Raw genomic sequence first — 18,411 nt, 5'->3', positions numbered from 1 at the left:
TCCAGCATGGCACCCCATGCCCGTGACTGTTAGGCCCGGAAAGTCTATTCTCTGGGACTGCGCCAGGAATTCTACTTGCTGCAATTTACCCTCATTGCTCTATTGACATTTCTACAACCATGCCTGGTTAATGACATTGCGGATCGATATCCCCTCGTACACTTTTCCTGAGCTCAAGCATTCTCGGGAGTCACCCATCATGTCGCCTATAGCGCTTCCTCGCTCTCCTCAGACCTCGACACCAAATCTTCTGAGCCCTTCCTACAACCGCTCTACATCGGGTTACTCACGAAGCAACACCTCTCCATATGGTCTGAGCAGAGGTGCTGAGATCAGAGACGAAATAATCAACAATGCTGAGAAGATCCAAAGAAGGGTGATGGCGACCTATCGTCGAATGTCACCTCTACAGCGCATTCTGGTCATCGCAGGTCTGGTAGTGATCAATGTCGGGTTCGTGATCTTCTTGATCTTCAATGAGAGGATATTTGGCTTTCTTGAGCCTTTCGCGGAGAAGTGGAAACATACCACAGGCGGGTGGACAATTCTGTGGGCACTCACGTTTCTTACTGCTTTTCCGCCGTTAATCGGATACTCGACATGCGGGACTATGGCGGGTTTCGTCTATGGTGTTGGTGAAGGATGGTTGATTTACGCTACTGCCACTGTTGCGGGCTCTTTCTGCTCGTTCATCGTGTCAAGAACATTGCTCAGGAAATATGTCGAGCGTATGGTTGCTAACGACAAACGTTTTGCGGCGCTGACGTTGACACTGAAGGAGGATGGGTTGAAGCTGTTGTGCATGATCAGGTTATGTCCATTGCCATATTCTCTCAGCAATGGAGCCATGTCGACTTTTCCCACAGTTGAACCATCTGCCTACGCATTAGCTACTGCCTGCATCAGTCCCAAGCTCCTCATCCACGTCTTCATTGGCAGCAGACTCGCCAAGATTGCCAAAAACAAGGACGAGATGACCCTCGGAGACAAGGCCCTCAATTGGGCCAGCATCATCTTCTTCGGTCTTCTTGGCGCCTCTGTGGGATGGTTCATTTATCGCAAGACCATGCAAAGGGCACGAGAACTAGAAGCAGAAGAACAAGAACGCGTTCGCGATTCCACGAGGCGAACAGGTGCCCCTCCACCAGAATTCACGGACGATCCAGAGGCGCAGGCTGCAGCTGGGATATTGGCGCGCGATGAAGACGATGATGTGGCATATTTTGACGAGGGGCCAAGTCCACAGCCATATCGCGATAGCACAAGTGAAGAGGATATCTTTGCTAAAGGTGATGGTGGCGACGACGCATGAGTGTTTCAGCATTGAGACATGCATAGATTTCCATATTCTGGTTGGTAGACTTTACTCTCGACCTTGAAGCGAGTGTTCTTTACAACGAATTGTGCCTCGAAGAATCAGTGTCCGTTTCAGCAGACTTGCTCAATTGCATGACGATCTTGTCCATGATTCGGATCGACTTTGGCAAGCTGGTCTTGGAATACGCTAAACAGTAAATAAAAATAGAAGCCGTTGATCTGGGATCTGCAGCAGACCAAGCACAGCGTATCTCACAGATATTGGGGTAACCGTAGACGAGTTGCGTATGAACTGTACCTTTGGCCCTCTGCTCATCCTTCCCGGATCTGTCCTTGTCAGTCAGCCATCGGGTGCCTTACATGCCAAGACCAGCATTACTGAATAAATTGGCTTCAAACGAGCGGTCGAAACCAGCATAAGAAGCGATACTTATCACCACTTTACAAGTCTACAATCAGGACATCATATTTAGTCTTTCTTGTTGATCGGCTCGTTCAAACATGCTTCTCGGTTTGTTGACCAAACTTGGTCTGGGGGCTGAAATTCAATCGGGTTTGGCGTTTAAAGTGCAACCTTAGCGGGTATTGTCAGCGCCAGTAACTTTCAACGAGGCCCACAAGGTTCTTGTTAACAGCGCCCTGGTAGCAGACCACAACCACCAGCCTTCCTGGTCGGCGACTCAGCTACCTTTACTCTTTCATCGCCGCTCTCTTCTCTTGGTAGCAGATCTTGCGCGACAACTAGCGCTCGATTTTGAGGGAAGAGCTTGTTCTCGTTCCAGGCGACAATCAGCGACACGACTCACAACCTCCCTATTGACCTTGGGACCGTAAACCTGGCAATACGCAGCCTTCTCAATCTAGTCCTTGTCCCAAAATACAGCATCAATCTTTAGCGAGTCGAATAACATCGAATGGGCGAAATCGGAACAGCTTGACCGTATTTCCACTCATCGTTGCTACTACGGCTATCAACGCTTGCGCGGATCAACCACAACAGTGATTGCGACGACGATCGCGATAGCGTCCCTTCGAATCTCTAGACCTCTCCCCGAAAAACCTCGAATTATCGTACTGTCACACTCGCTATCAGCCTGCGCACGACGACCAATACATGCCATCAGGCACCCCGGGTGCTATGGCGAGCGCCCAACCCATATCACAGCCTTCTCACAGAGGTGCTCCGGTTTCCAATAACATACAGCAAGCTGTGTCACCACCATCTAAAGAGCAGTTGAAATCATGGTGGACCAAATTTGGTCGAAAAAAGGACAAATCAGAGGATCAAGGTCAGTCAACCTCGTAAGGAAGAAGGCCAATTCTGACACATACAGGTCCTGCTGATCGAGGCATATTTGGCATTCCACTCTCTGAGAGCATTCGTTATGCCAACGTCGCAATCTCCCTGTCTAACGAACAAGGCGAGAGCTTCATCTATGGTTACGTGCCGATAGTAGTTGCCAAATGTGGTGTCTTCTTGAAGGAAAAAGGTCAGTAAGCTCACTACGATTTGTCGCTGTGCTAACACTCGGCACAGCAACTGACGTCGAAGGTATCTTCCGATTAAGCGGCTCTGCAAAACGGATCAAGGATCTTCAAATCGTCTTCAATTCACCCGAACGATATGGTAAAGGCCTCGATTGGACAGGTTACACCGTCCACGATGCTGCCAATATTCTCCGTCGATACCTCAACCAATTGCCCGAACCTATCGTCCCTCTTAGTTTCTACGAACGATTTAGAAACCCTCTTCGCGCCTATCAAGCAAAAGCTGGGATTGAAACACGAGGTCAGACAATGGAACGTGAAGAGCATGCAAAAGCTGTCGCTGCATACCAGCAATTACTGAGAGAGCTCCCACCCCTGAATCGACAATTACTGCTGTATATCCTGGATCTCTTGGCCGTCTTTGACTCCAAGTCGGATCTGAACAGGATGACTGCTCAGAATCTGGCGGCCATCTTTCAGCCTGGTATCATTTCCCACCCAAGTCACGATATGGCACCTAACGAATACCGGCTCAGCCAGGAGGTACTGATCTTTCTGATCGAGAACCAAGACAATTTCTTGATTGGCATGTCTGGCACAGCTATGGACGAGAAGACAAAGGACGAAGTTAAGAGCGGTCCGCCATCTATCAAAACTCCTAAGCCAGCCGTGGGTCTTGGTCGGTCTGCTTCGACTGCAAGCGCAGGAGCAGATAGCTTGCGCAGAGCAACGGGTATACGTCGCAATGCATCCTTGTCGTCACGTAACTCACGAGATCGCGCCAGTCCTAACGTATCGAGCCCTGCAACACCTGGATCTCCTGCCGCTCTTGGGAGCACCGGCAGTACTAGTGGTTTGGCGAGGAGCAACACTGTTCCCTCCAATAAATCGCCTGCAATGCAAGCTGGACATCGATTTCAGAGAATGTCAGAGGCCAGAACTCCAGACACTCCTACCACTATTCTGCCACCAACGATACCCGGATCACCTTCTGACGAACGCGATCAGAATACTCCCGACCGAGTGCCAGGCACCGACATTCGTCTGCCATCACAGCCCATAAGGACGATAAACAATCAGATTGCAGAGCCAGCTGCCTCCACGATGGCTGGTCAGGATCTTCGACAAGCGCAAGACTTCAACCCCGTAACTCCAATCAATGGAAAACCGAATCGAGACGGAAAGTACAAGAACCTCTTGTCTATCTCACCAATCTTTGGACCTTCGGATTCTCTTAGAGACCCGAATGCTCGACAACCAAGGAAACTCCAGAAGCGTAGAATACCTGGAAGTGTCAATGAAAGTGCGCAGAGTTCCCAAGCGTCACTTACTGCAGACGAAGGAACCTTCCATACCCCAATGATGACACCGAATCAATTTATGCACGACCGAGCAGATCCGGCTGACCAATTTCCAGCAATGCCGAACAACACAATCACACCTGACAACAGCAAACAACCTGAAGCTTTGAACACGACTTCCCCTACGTCTCCAACAACTCGCGAAGCACGTGTTCCAAGCTCTACACTCATGCCACCAGGATCACCACAAGGGTCGCTCTATTCTAGGGGATCTGTGACAGATCCCTCAGACCTCGACGCTCTGGATGATCCAGCTAATCGCGAGGAAAACCGGCGAAACAAGAACAACAAGTGGCGTCTTTCTCGACAAGGACCACAAGACAACATGTCGCCCTTAGCACCTCCACCACCAATCATGGGTATGGGTATAGGGCAGAACCCTGGTGCTAGAGGCAGTAATAGCTCCCTTGGCTCAAACGCACACTCGCACAAGCCACGTAAATCATTTACTGGCGACTCACAAGCCACACAGACAACCAACTTTGATGGGTCCAATAGTGCTGGCTATCCATCTACGATGAACGTCTCGAGCCGTGCATCCGGTGAGATACTTAACAATGTCGTTGCACCACCAACTGATCCAGAGCGAAAGGGCTTTTTCGGAAGAATGAAGGCTAAGATTCAGCAGAACAGGGACGACAGAGAAAGAGCAAAAAGTCCTCCACCGCCACCAAGGGGATTTGCAGCAGGTGCAAGTGATGCAGGCAGTAGGAGTAGCTTGACCGCTTTTGCCCACGAGCATCTCTCACCTCGAGGACGTTCGTTTGACAGAAGTCGCGACGACTTGTTGGTGCCGCTACCAGAGGAGAACAGGGGACATGAGAGGAGTGGCAGTAGGACACCGGTCCCACCGGTACCGGGTCAGTTGTCTGGCTCTGTGCCCGGGTCAGCTCCTGTCGGTTCGGGCAACACGTATGGGTCTGAGATTGCTCACAGCCATCATGACCAGGCCGTGCCAGCCATCGCAGGCAACTATATGAGTACGAACGCAACACCTGAAGCAGGATTTGGCATTCCCGCGAGATCAATGCCTTCTGCTGTGCCGAGTGGCAGTTTCTTAGAGAGAATGACGCCAGTCGAAGGCGAAACGAATACTAACATGTCAGATCTTTCACCCCCACCGCTGTTGGGTCAACCTCGTACCCAGAGTGTGGGAAGTGCGAATGGTAGTGATAGAGGAAGTGGGCGAATTGTCACCACAATCTCCACCAACGGCGGTAGTTCTATGAAGGTCGTTGAGTTACGCCCTATGTCCTCTGCTCTAGTGGAAGAAATGCCACAGCAAATGACAGGTCCGATGCAAGCGCGGCAGAAAGCGCAATTTGAGCAGTTACAGCAATTTCAAACGCAAGAGCAGCCGATGCAGGGACAGGAACAGGCTTCTGCGGGTACTGGCATGAACGAAGTTAGGGGCACATCGAACGAGAAGGTGTAATCAAAAAGGAGGAAAGTCGTGCAGCAGGACCATTGGGGCTATTACCCTAGGATACACAGGCATAAGGGCAGGCACACACAAAAAGTAACGTGATAGCGCTTAGCAGCATAACACGCCTGGCGAGTCTTGCCAAATTACGATAGTTAGAACAGGTTAGAAAAGCTGGCACAGGACAGTACAGCACAACATACCCTACGTAGAAACAATGTTCAATGAACGACGTCTCACCATATTCGTGTGTTCGTTGCTGCCTTCGTGCCTTATCGCTTGAAGCTGGAATTGCACTACTCCACAAAAAGGCAAGCCTGAATATCTGATGCCTTAGTCATCTACTGAAGCTCCACACGATTTTTCTCGATAAGAAATTTGGAGTTGGAAGGTGCGAAGGACGAAGCACTGATCGAAAGGTTCAGCTTTGCGCTCGTGGGAGTGGACATATTGATATCAAGAAACATTCACGAGCATTGGAAATTACAGAATTTCCTGCTCGGAACCGCGGACACCTGCGCTGGACGGCCTAGCGCGAGACACGGATCTGAGTTACCTTGACCTATCTCGACGCGAGAGGTAGAGTGTGCATACAACGACCAGGCAGACATCGAAGAGAGCGAAGCTGGGAACGGACGAGTGTGCCCAGAAACTATCGCGAAAACACCAAACACAGCTAAATATCTTAAACCTCGAAGACTACGACTGAACCGTATCTTAAAATCGCGAAAGAAGAGGGAGAAAACATACAGACAGAGCAATTGACGTATTCTACACACTGTAGTGAGATCAGCACTACTCATTTACCGTCCCAAACCTCACACCTCTCTCTTCATCACAACAATGGCCAAAGACTCCTCGCTCAGCAAAGAAGAGCGCCGCGCCGCTCGTAAGGCCGCAAAGTCAGAATCCACCTCTACTCTCGTAGAACCGGCCGGAATCTCTAAAGAGAAATCATCCAAGAAAGAGAAGAAGAGCAAGGATAAGAAAAAGGCAGAGATCGCGGAGAAGATGTTGAATGAGCTGGAGAAGGCGGATGGTGCTGTCGTGGAGGTTAAGGGCGATGGGAAGAGGGAAGTGCTAGTGAACGGCAATGTAGGAAAAGATGGAGAGGTTGTGAGTGAAAATGAGGATGAGACGATGCAGATTGATGAGAAGGGTGCGGTGAGGCCAATTGGTGCGCTTGTGCCGTTTGCGAATCCGTTGGCGGACGAGAAGGTTGGCAAGAAGGTGTTCAAGGGGGTCAAGAAAGGTATGTCTCCCTATTCTTTGTTACCGCCTACTAGTGTTGTGGAGAACATCGCTAACCACTTTCATGTGCTACAGCCGCCGCTCAACGAACCCTCAAACGCGGCGTCAAAGAAGTCGTCAAGGCTCTACGTAAATCCGTTTCTGAAGCCAGCGCCTCTTTGCCAGTAGGCATTGTTGTCCTAGCAGCAGACATCTCACCCATGGACGTCATCTCACACATCCCAGTCTTGTGTGAAGATCACAATATTCCATATATCTATGTCACCAGCAGAGCGGAGTTGGGCATGGCGGGACAAACTAAGAGGCCAACAAGTGTAGTCATGGTAGGGAGAGATGTGCCCGTAAACAAGAAGAAAGGAGCTGAGGAGAAGGGGAGCGGAAAGGAAGACAAGGAAGAGTGGAGTGAGACATATAAGGGTTTGGTGAAGATCATCGAGAAGGAAGGGCGCCATGTGAAGGTATGAGTTTGATGTATGGATATGGTCAGAAGCCAGAGATGAGCACGAGCGGCAGCAGAAAAATTCTTCCGCGAGAAGCAAGCAGTGCTCCAGCTGACTGATTGGTCGAGTACCGTGCAAGAAGTCGTAATCTCACAAACAAAAGCAATATGGAGGATTGTTGTACGGGGTTCAATCAAGATCAAGGACGGCGTTAACGGCGCAAGAACGACCAGTACACTATGCAAATCGTACGAAAAGCTTGAAAGGCAGCATATAGTTATATACGAATTCGTGGTATCCTATCCTCAATCGTTCATACTCAATGACAGAACCAGTCCTAGCAGTATACGCACCCTTGCACAAGATCGGCGATCGTCGTCCTTAGTCGTGCCAATCCAACCAGATGCAAATATCCTGTTCGAGAAATGCACCTTCTGCTTTCGGTAGTCGAACCAAGATCGTTCCCCGGATCGCGTCCAGTCGCGTCCTCGTTCTTTGAAGAAAGCACGCGAGTGCCGCAGCACCTTCTGCATCTGGGAGCAAGGGTGCACAGCTTCCGAGAGCTACACAGTATCTTTCAGTCGTGTGACGAAGAGAAGTGCCAAATTTGCCGGATGGTCTACGTCCATCGTTGATCCGAGAGGGTTTCCGCAACAGTGTGAATCGTCACGTTGACACTTTCTTTGTACTCGTTTTGTCGACAAGCTGATGTACAAATCGTGCGATCAGCTGCTAGATCACCCCAATGCATTTATCGTGTACATCGATAACTCCTTTACAGATTTCGAACGCTTGCTCGCAGGACATATCGGCTTTCGAAATCCTTCAATTGGGAACTTAGTTGACACTTCAAGCAGTACCTCGCTTAAACCACACAAGGCGACGAAACCTCAACCAGGAACGTCAGCTCAAGTTTCGCTTCAATAGAGATTTGACCTCAATACTCTTGATATGAATGCACAAATGACCTCAGCCCGCACAGACAGACTTCGAAACGACCACGATATTGATCTGAACACTGCCGCCTTCGAGGGTATTGGGAAACTAAGCGAGCATCGCAACGCACTAGGACTTTCTAATGCTGCTAGTGCTTCAAGCAAGATGCATGAAGGCATACTTCCAGAAGCCGGCGTCGAGGATCTGGCACAACAGTCGGCGCTAGATATGATTGGTCAGCTCGTGGTGCAGTACACGAACATAAGCAGCAACGAGTTGGTCGCATATATGGCACTGGGCGAGACCTTGTCGAACACGGTTTGACATGCTTGGAGCTCGAAGTACGAATGCATGTTGTACTTCTCGTCGTTCAGAGGGTCGGCCGACGCTGCCGACATGACTTTTCTACTGGCAGTACCCTGACCGTAAACCTCAAACAAGCTATCCAAAGTATCAAACTGGCAAGGGAGCTGGACTGAGTCAAGCTAATGACCCTGCGCATGTTTATTGACCAGCATTCCCGTACCCACATCAGGCTGAAGTAGGCATTGGTCGGGTCGAGGTCGATGTAGAGCTTGCTTTTGCGGTCGAAGTTCTGGTCGGTATTGGTGCAGGCTTAGATGATGCGGACGAAGTTGTTCTGGTCGTTTCCGGGCATGGCGTAGGGGTAGGTCGAAGAAAAAATTCAACATCATTGTAACCATATGATTGAGTGGAGCTTGTGTCTGTCAACAGGCTGACGAGCACGTCAAAGCTTGTACTTCCAGCCCATTTCATGCATGACCAAGCTCTCCACGCCACGCTGTTGCACTGGTCGGACAAGTAAGCATGCCTAAATGCGTGGGAGATATCGTATTGGAATGCAGGGACGGGTGGGCTCGAGTTTGCCGCTGGATCCAACGCACTGGATCGCCTTCGAGCTAGCCAGATCCAAAAGCGGAACTGGTCTTGTGTATCGGCAGGTTCAGTCGATTTCTCAGCTGACTCACACTTCCCTCGTGTCGCATCACGCTTGATGGACGCCATGCTGTTCAGCTGAGACTCATCCTGAGTACTTCGTTAGTTCTTCATAGTGCTCGCATTTGAGGTGGTCCTGTCGTCTTTGTCACCAGAGCTCACAAAACGATTGCCCACAACCGCAACGATACCGCCTGCGATGCCGCCCAATATTCCAGACAAAGCGGCGACCGGCATGAAGTTTCGTGGTGCTGCAGCACGATAGACCACAAACGTATCTCCTAAGTGAGCTTGAGAATTGTCACTGGGTACAGTGTCACCGAAGCTATAACCGCGCCGAAGCTTTTGGAATTTGGTGTAAGTTGCTGCGAGTTCATCCTGGCTCATCTCGATCGTCAGTGCTTGGACCGCAGCCGATGAGTTCTGGAGTACACTGGGGTTGTCGCTGACCAGAAGCGCTTCGTGAAGTCGCTCAAAATTGATTCCTGCCTTGCCGATTTGCTGCATTTGATTCCTTGTCCTATTCGCGTAAGGGTTGAAGTCCTGAACGACAATCATCTGTCGTGCCGAGTTTAGGTAGTCCAGGTTGGTAAAGTCGACACCCTCATGACTTAGGAACGTCGCGTCTTGCTTACTTCGTGGTTCTTTGACCCAGTGGACAAGGCGAGCACATGCCGATCTGATCACCAGGTTGAGCAGGGCATAAGTCACATGGAGCAGAAGACCGCATCCAAATAACCACAATCCTTTCAGCGTTGTCGCAGAGTCAAGACAAGGCGGTTCGTCGCACGTGTCAATGTGCCCAGCCATTGGTTCCATATCATGACACAGAGTTTGATATGACCTCGTGCATCTGAATGTCGCGACGTGACTATGTGCAAGAGACACTTCTCGTCTCAGCAAGTAAGCCCGACAGCAGCATGAAAACACGCTTTTCAGAACGGGAGGAAGATATTGCTGCACTGCGGCGCTTAGCACATCCAACCTTGAGCTTTGGCACGTTTCAGCCTCGGAGCTAAGACATGTTCTCGCTTGTGGTTTCAGCCTTCGGTCCCTTCGAAGTAGTGGTCGTTATCAAGCTCGTCATCACAACTTCTGCCTTTCAGTTTCGTACTTCGTCTTTTGGACTCTCCCTTGTAACGTCTCACAGCTGGGCACTAAGCACAAGAACCATTCATTGTTAGCATAGTGCAGAGAGGAAGACCACGACGAGCCTATAATGTCAAGACCAAGTGTATTACCCGGCCTCTCTCGCAGTTATGACGGGAAATCACAGCACAAGCCGCTTGCTAATGTGGACTTGGATCTGTTGTGTGCCTCACAGAATTATATCAATCCAGGCACACTGCTAGACAGAAGCCGCCGCGCTAGCAGCACTGGCACTAGCAGCACTAGAACTGGCCGTGCTAGCATTCCTGTTGGTCATGATCGTCCAGAACGCCATAGTCATCCCCGTGACGATTAGTTCCTCGACCATAGCTTGCGTCAGACTCTCGGGATTCAGAATCTCGAACTTGCCGATATCTTTCCAGGCAAAACCATTTACTGTAACCCGCGCAAGTGGCAAGGCACGCTCATCCATGCAGACCCAAGACTGCTTAGTCCACGATATTTGCGTCTTCCATGCCAATGTCTTTGCGAAAGAGATTGAGTCGAATAACCATTCATTGCCTTTCCAGCGTGATTTGGCCTTTAGACCTATGTTTGTACCATTCAAGTCGATGTCCGTTGTGCTGCTGAAGGAATGGAAAATCACATTTGCAAATGGTGCCCTGTCGCTGCTGAGTACAGCACTACCATTTTCGACATTTGTGAACATCCGGAGATTTGGCTTGCGAAGATGAGATTCCACTATATAGAGGGGTTCAGGTGTTGACGACGTGCCTGAAGCATCGGTTGGATAGAGATGTGCGGTTGAGAGTTTCCAGTCCTTGAACTTCACGTGTAGAGTCTGAGTTGTCTCGCCGAATGTCGGAATGATAACTTCTGCTGCAGAATTGTCGTCCTGCTTTGCTTCTGCCATTGCTGGATGTGAACTGTTGTCCTGGCGTTGCAATTCGTATTATGGAGAATGATAAAGAATGATCACTCGAAAGATCGAGGAAGTTCGTGAGGATACCGAGCCTTATGTATCTGTCCTCGCGATCAAACCATGCGTTTCTACCTTGATGAGCATTACGGCTTAGCTTTCTAATTTAAGCAAACGATCTTCGCTCGGTTTCCCAAAGTGGTTGAATGGCGCGCTGTGCGGCTGCACACGAGGTTTCGCTCGGTCATGGTCGGACGAGTTTTCGGCGCGCACAGTTTCTGATACACCTGACGAGTCTATCTACCAACATGAGACATGAACAGCCCAATAAAAGGTTGCAGTATTGGAATATGGTAGAGAAGGACTCGGCCACAGTGTCGGCGTTGTGCTTCGCTGAGCACCAACGTCATTACGAGTACGATTACTGCCTGGATATCGAGGCAGCTAATCAGGTCGTACAGTTATATGCAACGACTTATGTCCTCACTTTCATGATCCGCAACGACCTCAAAACAGTGAATCAGACTTGCTTATCACTGACTAAGACACAGCAAATTCTATAATCTCTCTGTTGCCATCTTTGCGGCAGGACGACTAATCAAGCTGTGAAGAATTTTGTTCTATCCTTTTTCATCCTCCTTCAGATGTACATCAAGATACTCATTGGCAATACTGAACTGGTGATGGGTGGCCCTGCCGAATGCTCTGTCCCCACACTTTGTCGGAGGAGCTATATCAATTGCTCCACTATGTGACCAGCACTCCCTAAATATGTGTTTAAGAATAAATCTTGACTGTTCAGAAAGTTCTGCAAATGGCAGAACTTCCATCAATACTTACTGTGTTTTGTCAGCTCATCCTACGGGAGAGCTGTGCTGTGACCGTGACGTTCTGCAAGATCTGCCATGACTAAACTTACGTTGTAGCTATCAACAAATACAGAGGCTCGGACAGTGAGCTGTGAAAATACGAAAGACCTCCTTCATGCAACTCTCCATTGCCCTACACCTTTGACCTCACGAACGTCTTTTCATGTGATGAAAAAGCGACATTCTGGCAAAGCATACGACATGTTACTGTTGTCTTGCTAGCAGATTTATGAGTCCTTGACGACTGATGGAAAAGCAGGGTAACTCTGACACGACGTTCAACACCCCAAGGATATGGCTCTAGTATCGCCTCATACCAACGAAGTTCGCACCTTTACGAACAACCGCCTTCGAGCACCGTATGGTACAAAAACGTGAGAAGCTAAAATGTTTGCCAGACAGAAAAAAATGGAAACGCGCTCACTACTTCGTCCCACCAGTCATGCAGCAATTATCCGGCAGGTGTCGTTGGTTTGCCCACATTGATGGTTGAATATGGACATGAGTGTGTAAGACGACAAGAAGATAGAGGAATACTATGACAAGTCGACGTACCCCTAAGAACAACAGCATACCCCTGCTTCATTACCAGGTTCAGGCGAACAATCAAAGGACTAGAAGCTGTTGGCATATGAGCAAACATTACTCAAGAACAAACCAGAAATTCTGAGGAGATAACATCCAGTATGCTGAATTTAGTAAGACGACAGTCATTTCAGCTTGAGCACAATCAACTGGGTTTTTCAAGATAGCAATTCATGCTGTTTTTCTATCATGGTCCGACACAGCATATATTACGCAAGTACTTCGCACACCATAGCTCGTCAGTAGTGAAAAGGACGTAGGTCTAGGTGTCACTTGAAGTTTACTTTCACCTCGTTTACCCGAAAGAAGTGCAAACCAAGATAATTTCGGATTCGATTGAAGTCAACAATCAACACAATTTCGAACACGAAACTCTTCCCTATTACGAATATCAAACATACCACGGAGTCGTGTTTTTCTGGACGCGCAGCAAGCACGACGGATTGAACAGGAAGCGAGAATGGCATATCCAAATTGGCAAAGTATGAACAAGACCAATATAGAAATGCACCGATCAGTCTTTGCTCATTTCAATAGTTCACGCCTTCAAAAGGGAGGCTTTCAAACGCTTTCTTGTCATGCTGATGAACCAATTTCACCAATCACACCCATCAAAGTCCAATCTGACAGAGGTGATGAACTTCGGTTCTCATCCCCACTAGCATCATCGTCCTCGCCTCAAACTATGCCGACGAGACCTTCACTCACAAATTCAACTTGTGCAACTGTGATGAACGATCTACCATCAACAATTTGCGAGCGTTCAGGTCCCAAGTCGACCTTCACACCCTATCAGTGTCACCGCGATAGAGATCCTCGCGACCTTGAAGCCCCTACTCGAGACGAACAACTTTCTATTTGGAGTGCCCTTGAACCAACACGTACACAGTACAGCCACATTACCCAGTCAGCTCTATCTATCACCGAGATGTATTCTCTGAGTTTAGGCTACAATTACGCCTGGGCTGAGATCAAACGCAAGCTGACGACATGGTTATGCGCAAACCACGCACCAGGCTCTGATCCCGCCGAACACGTGAAATCACTACAGATTCACCGCGCCTACAAGGCAGCAAGAGAATCAGGTCGGACCATCATCATGGCAAGATCCGGGGAGATAGAAGAGTTCAAGGAGGTCGTTGAGAAGGCACCAATGGGCTATGCGACAGTAGGCACAAGAAGAGTAGGAGAACTGGGAATGCGCAAGGACGACGAAGGGTGGGCTAAGCGACAAATAATTAGGAACAAGATGTTGAAGACCTGGTTCAACGAGCAGGCAGAATAGGTAAGAAATCCTGCGGAGGTTCTATTCAAGCTTGAGAAGTGGACTGGAGGGATAGCAGATTATGAGAATGCGTCGAATTGGTGGGGACGCGAGCGGAAGGCGTTCGAGATGATCTATGGACAAGTTTATGGTTGATCTTCGAGACGCGTGGTGTGGAGATAGAGGAAGACGATGATCAAGGAAGAAGAGTGCAGTGTTTGCAGAGTGAGGTTGTGGTTCGATGCGATACTAGGAGGGGTTGTGTGTACAATGAACATGTAAGCCTGGTTGGTCGGTTGGTGGTGTGGGTTGGTGCAATAATCCAGGGGCTCTTGTATGACTATCTGGCTCCTGACCTCTTGGCATCACTCTACCATCGTCGTTCATTATTATACCAAACTTCATGTACGTGATTCCAATCGTTGTCGTCTGTGCACTCAGACAAAGACTAGTCTCTGTTCGGCAAAGAGAGTGTTCAATAATACTTCGAGCTTTAGGAGAAAATGCTTGCCTACACATGAGTTCCAGTTATTTGCCAGGCTCACTAACGTAAGCTCAGCTACTACAGTACTGTTTGGTCCCCTCCACGCAACGAAGAAGTCGTGGACTGTTCCACGAGGGAACAATCCACTAATAACTGCCACGAAGCACATGTACTCACATAGGAAGCAGTAACAAAGTGAGAGAAAATGTAGATGGAGACTACAGTCGAGATGAGAGCACAAAAGTGATGTTTCCAATCCTCATCTTAAGCCGCTGGGCACATCGGGATGACAAGAAAGATAGTCGAATGAGTACCAAGAAATAGGAGTACTCGCCTGCTGTGGTTGACTTGATTTAGACATAGCATTCGCAAGAGCTCGCACCCCCATAGTCATCTCATTACCAGGTCTTTAGAAGATTGTTTTGAAACTATCAGTCGATACATGACGATTTCGTTGGTCGTCGCCAGGCCGAACAAAGAATATACTTGCAGCTTCTAGAATACGCAAGGCACGCACAGCTCGTGTGCGCTCTACTCAAAGCTGTTGAGGTCATTCAGAAGCTTAGCCTATCTCGAAATGACGATCTTAGCGATAGAGGCTCGAAATAATTTATCGAACTTAACGAAGCTGGTTGAGGTTACGAGGCTTTATCGATTAGAATCCAGATGATATGCTGGATTTTTGTGCTCAGCATCTCCACGTCTATCATGGTCTTTGACTAACTTATGACATATCAGTAGCTTGTTAGCATGTCCTGATCGGAGTCCTTTACTTTGGCGTTAAGACATTATGTGATGTTGCACCTCGACTCCAGCCAGAAATTCTGCACTCGCGAAGGTTTGACGCATGTTCGTATAATGCCATTGACACCGCTACGACTCGATGCAATTGGAGCGGTGTTGGGTTTAGCTTCGGGCACACTGTACAGTCATTGTGGTATGATAAATAAAGCATTATCAGCTTGGACAATGAAAAGAGGGCAAATGGACAACATATGTGCCTGGAATCTGATTGTGTAAAAGGATATCTTCTTCCTTTATCTCAAGTGTGGTCGTCTGACACGACGCAGAGTCCTCGCTGTCCAAGATGCTGCGCACCTCTCCTCCTGTGATCTCAAAAGCAGCTTTCATTGCCGCCTGATGCAACTGAAAACAAAACCAAACTCAAAGTCGGAAACCATTCATTTGTGTGCCACTTTGTCCATCACTCCCCTGCTGGCTATCACGGTACTGCCAGTCTGTTGCCTCTGTCTAGCACAATCGCTCGTGTTCGGCGTACACTCGATCTCCGAATCGTGGTAGTTCCTCCATGATATCTTCCACCCCGTGTTTGTTGATCAAGTCATGTTCCAGACATGCCTGAGCAGCTGAGGACACCAGTTTATCTCTAACCATGTTGCTGAACTGACTATAATGGTTGTTTCCAGCAAGTGCTCGGACAGCCTGGATTGGGAGGCGGTATCTATGGCCTGGGCCTCGATAGAATGTACGTAGAATCTTCTCTTTCATTTGATCCAATACATGGCGAAAACCAAGGGCCACAGCGACCTCTCCGATGTGCATGTATCCTATGAGTGACATCTCGTCGTTCGGCAAGGCTCTCATGTCACTAAGTGCGCCCTTCGCATCGATGATGCTAAACTTCAGGTAGGCCATAATGGCAAAGAAGCTCTTGTGACAAGGAACTTCAACGATAACGTTGTCCAACTTGCTTAGGTCTTTACCCTGTGCCTCAAGGGTTTTGAGGTGGCTGTCAACGGCATTGAAGGCCGCTTTGAGGACCTTCAGTGGGATTGGCTGCGACTGGTGTTGGGTTCGGGTTTCTTGGTCGTAGATGGTAACCACAACTTTTGATCCAGTGGTAAGGTTCTGCCGCTCTTTCATGGTCATGGTCTCAATATGGCTGTTCAGCATGTCTTGGTCAGTGGTTGCAGAGCGAATAGTTACCACTTTCGGCGTGTCAGGAGAAGAGACATTAGTCGAGTAAGCTGAGTCTGCCATCGCAGCCAGACTACAGGGTTGATCTGTTATGAGCGAGTATCGAAGATCCGTGTGGAAGTTCCAAAGTCGTGCGAGCTGGTTGGTGAACTTGATCTTGTTTCTCACGATTGAAAAGTGTGGGGAGAAGAATCCGGACGGGAAGAGGAAGCTATATACCCCTATGCGGGTCAGGGTTAATGCTTAGTGACACGGCTTGCAGCGTGTTGCATGTTCAGTACCAACAACGAGGTGATATGCAGTGGCACTGCCTCATTGGTTTCCGTTAGGAGACAGTGCAATATTGTGATAACGGTTCGGTCGAATAGACACATATGCAAGTAAGCAGCAGCCGGGTCGTTGCTTGCGTACTCGGCATGTGAATCGATGCTTGCAGAGGCTGGGAACGGGTTAATAAGTGTTGGATATGTTGCAACATGTTACAGAATCCGGGGACGCAATCTTGATAGAAGCCTGCACAGCCGTGGACGAGCAGGTATGTGTTCAGTCGTGCATTCGTAATGCTTCCGGATTGATCATACATGAATTAGTAGCTAACACACCATGGCTTGCTTGTTCAGCTGTTCCCTGAGACGTGGTTCACCTATTTCGCGAAGAGGGACCAAAGAAGACGCGACGCATATGCTGATTCTTCTTTTGGATCGTGATATAGAGCCGTGTCTCGTAAGGCTAGTTTGTGAACGCCACTAATTCGGATCTGTCCGACATGTGCTGGATATCGAAGAGCAAAAAGGAAAGCTGAGCTTGATGAAATACAGCTGTTCATGTTTATAGTTTGCTGGTACAACCACTTCGTCATGGCTTGCAGGCGCAAATTCACGCGCTTGATGAGATCGCAAGATGACAATCTGGTTGCTTGATCATCTGGAATGATGTTTACCAATGGCGTGTGAGTTTTTCCATATCTCAGCGCAAAAGCGACAAGACCACCCCTTGCCACGGTCTCAGACGGCAGCTCTCGGGTTGATGACATGTCCTGCGAAAGATCTAACAGGCTTTTTGACGTGAGACAAATCTTTCCTTGTGAGCAATTCAAACGCTGTGCGACTGTTGGTAGTCAATGCGATCGAGTTGATAGCTTGTCGTCCAGGTACATCGGAGGTTATTTCAGCACTTATAGGTGCCTCGAGGTACAGTCTGGCAGTGAGGTGTACTGATATGCCGAATCAGTAAGCATGAGCGTTAGCCATGATCTTGCGTGGCTGTTGTTGAAGGCAAATCCTTAATGTTCACTCACCTCTTCAGCATTCATCTTATCCACAGCAGGACTGTGGAGAGGGAAGCATACGGGTCAAAGCTGATGAGATGATACTTGACACAGCCTTGGTGATAGCATTCTTGATCTTCCGAGCTACCTTCCATGTCGTCTACATTGTGGCCTGCTATCTTGGCATGTCTCCATCAGCTATTACAGACGGTCTTGACCGGATTCGAGCTCCTTCAACCTGGACGGCGTGCTGTGACTCGATGGGCAAGCGCTTGCTGCACTCTCTCTTTCTCTTACAAATTTTCCATCTCCGCCTTCTGACGTAGTCTGAAGAATATTCTCATATTCGACGACAACATTGAGAGCAAACTATGAGTTGAATACAACTTGCGGATGGCGCCATAAATTTTGCCAACTTCGCACGCCCGGCTAAGGTAATAGCGGCAGTTTGATAATATGATAGGGTATCAATAGTGCCTGCTAGCATAAAACTGATTCTGCTGGTGCATCTTGTCTGATAGATGATTTTCAGGTCCATTAAACAGAACAGTCTCACTGGAGGAGCGACGCTATCGATCTCAGGCGCCTCATCCAGGGCATGTATCAACAAACTATCTTTTGAGCTCTCTGCTGACGATACAGTGTACTTTAGGGTATTGAAACCTGAATTCCTGGGTGCTGGGCCACGAGCCTATGTTGTCAGAAGTACGAATACGTGGTCGACAAATTTCTGAAAAACATCCGTCCGACAGCGCTGTCCAATATCGATGTGGTGTAGCGAATCTCCGTACTACTACATTGT

General features: G+C 48.8%; 7 protein-coding genes across 7 annotated transcripts; 5 read left to right on the top strand and 2 right to left on the bottom strand.

The window, feature by feature from the left end:
* Window positions 1–199: 199 nt before the first annotated feature.
* TVP38 (Tlg2-vesicle protein) lies at window positions 200–1,312 on the top strand (the record flags this gene model as incomplete). The annotated part of the gene is made up of 1 exon (XM_064894421.1): window positions 200–1,312. One exon carries the CDS (start codon window positions 200–202, stop codon window positions 1,310–1,312), a length of 1,113 nt encoding a protein of 370 aa, XP_064757108.1.
* A 1,143-nt stretch (window positions 1,313–2,455) lies between these two features.
* Window positions 2,456–5,601, top strand: SAC7_1 (GTPase activating protein (GAP) for Rho1p; the record flags this gene model as incomplete). Its single annotated transcript, XM_064894420.1, has 3 exons — window positions 2,456–2,606; window positions 2,652–2,807; window positions 2,855–5,601. 3 exons carry the CDS (start codon window positions 2,456–2,458, stop codon window positions 5,599–5,601), a joined length of 3,054 nt encoding a protein of 1,017 aa, XP_064757107.1.
* Window positions 5,602–6,432: 831 nt separating this feature from the next.
* NHP2 (snoRNA-binding protein) lies at window positions 6,433–7,304 on the top strand (the record flags this gene model as incomplete). The annotated part of the gene is made up of 2 exons (XM_064894419.1): window positions 6,433–6,841; window positions 6,916–7,304. The coding sequence occupies 2 exons, from the start codon at window positions 6,433–6,435 to the stop codon at window positions 7,302–7,304; spliced, it is 798 nt and encodes a 265-aa protein (XP_064757106.1).
* A 927-nt stretch (window positions 7,305–8,231) lies between these two features.
* LTR64_000032 (uncharacterized protein) lies at window positions 8,232–8,540 on the top strand (the record flags this gene model as incomplete). Its single annotated transcript, XM_064894418.1, has 1 exon — window positions 8,232–8,540. One exon carries the CDS (start codon window positions 8,232–8,234, stop codon window positions 8,538–8,540), a length of 309 nt encoding a protein of 102 aa, XP_064757105.1.
* A 735-nt stretch (window positions 8,541–9,275) lies between these two features.
* On the bottom strand, window positions 9,276–9,983 carry LTR64_000031 (uncharacterized protein; the record flags this gene model as incomplete). Its single annotated transcript, XM_064894417.1, has 1 exon — window positions 9,276–9,983. One exon carries the CDS (start codon window positions 9,981–9,983, stop codon window positions 9,276–9,278), a length of 708 nt encoding a protein of 235 aa, XP_064757104.1.
* A 3,601-nt stretch (window positions 9,984–13,584) lies between these two features.
* LTR64_000029 (uncharacterized protein) lies at window positions 13,585–13,941 on the top strand (the record flags this gene model as incomplete). Its single annotated transcript, XM_064894416.1, is given in 2 exon segments — window positions 13,585–13,692; window positions 13,708–13,941. The coding sequence occupies 2 exon segments, from the start codon at window positions 13,585–13,587 to the stop codon at window positions 13,939–13,941; spliced, it is 342 nt and encodes a 113-aa protein (XP_064757103.1).
* A 1,714-nt stretch (window positions 13,942–15,655) lies between these two features.
* On the bottom strand, window positions 15,656–16,405 carry LTR64_000028 (uncharacterized protein; the record flags this gene model as incomplete). Its single annotated transcript, XM_064894415.1, has 1 exon — window positions 15,656–16,405. One exon carries the CDS (start codon window positions 16,403–16,405, stop codon window positions 15,656–15,658), a length of 750 nt encoding a protein of 249 aa, XP_064757102.1.
* Window positions 16,406–18,411: the final 2,006 nt, after the last annotated feature.

Source organism: Lithohypha guttulata (assembly GCF_036872675.1).
Source record: "Lithohypha guttulata strain CCFEE 5908 chromosome Unknown scaffold_1, whole genome shotgun sequence".
Taxonomy (NCBI): domain Eukaryota; kingdom Fungi; phylum Ascomycota; class Eurotiomycetes; order Chaetothyriales; family Trichomeriaceae; genus Lithohypha; species Lithohypha guttulata.
This window is presented reverse-complemented; position numbering and strand designations above follow the sequence as displayed.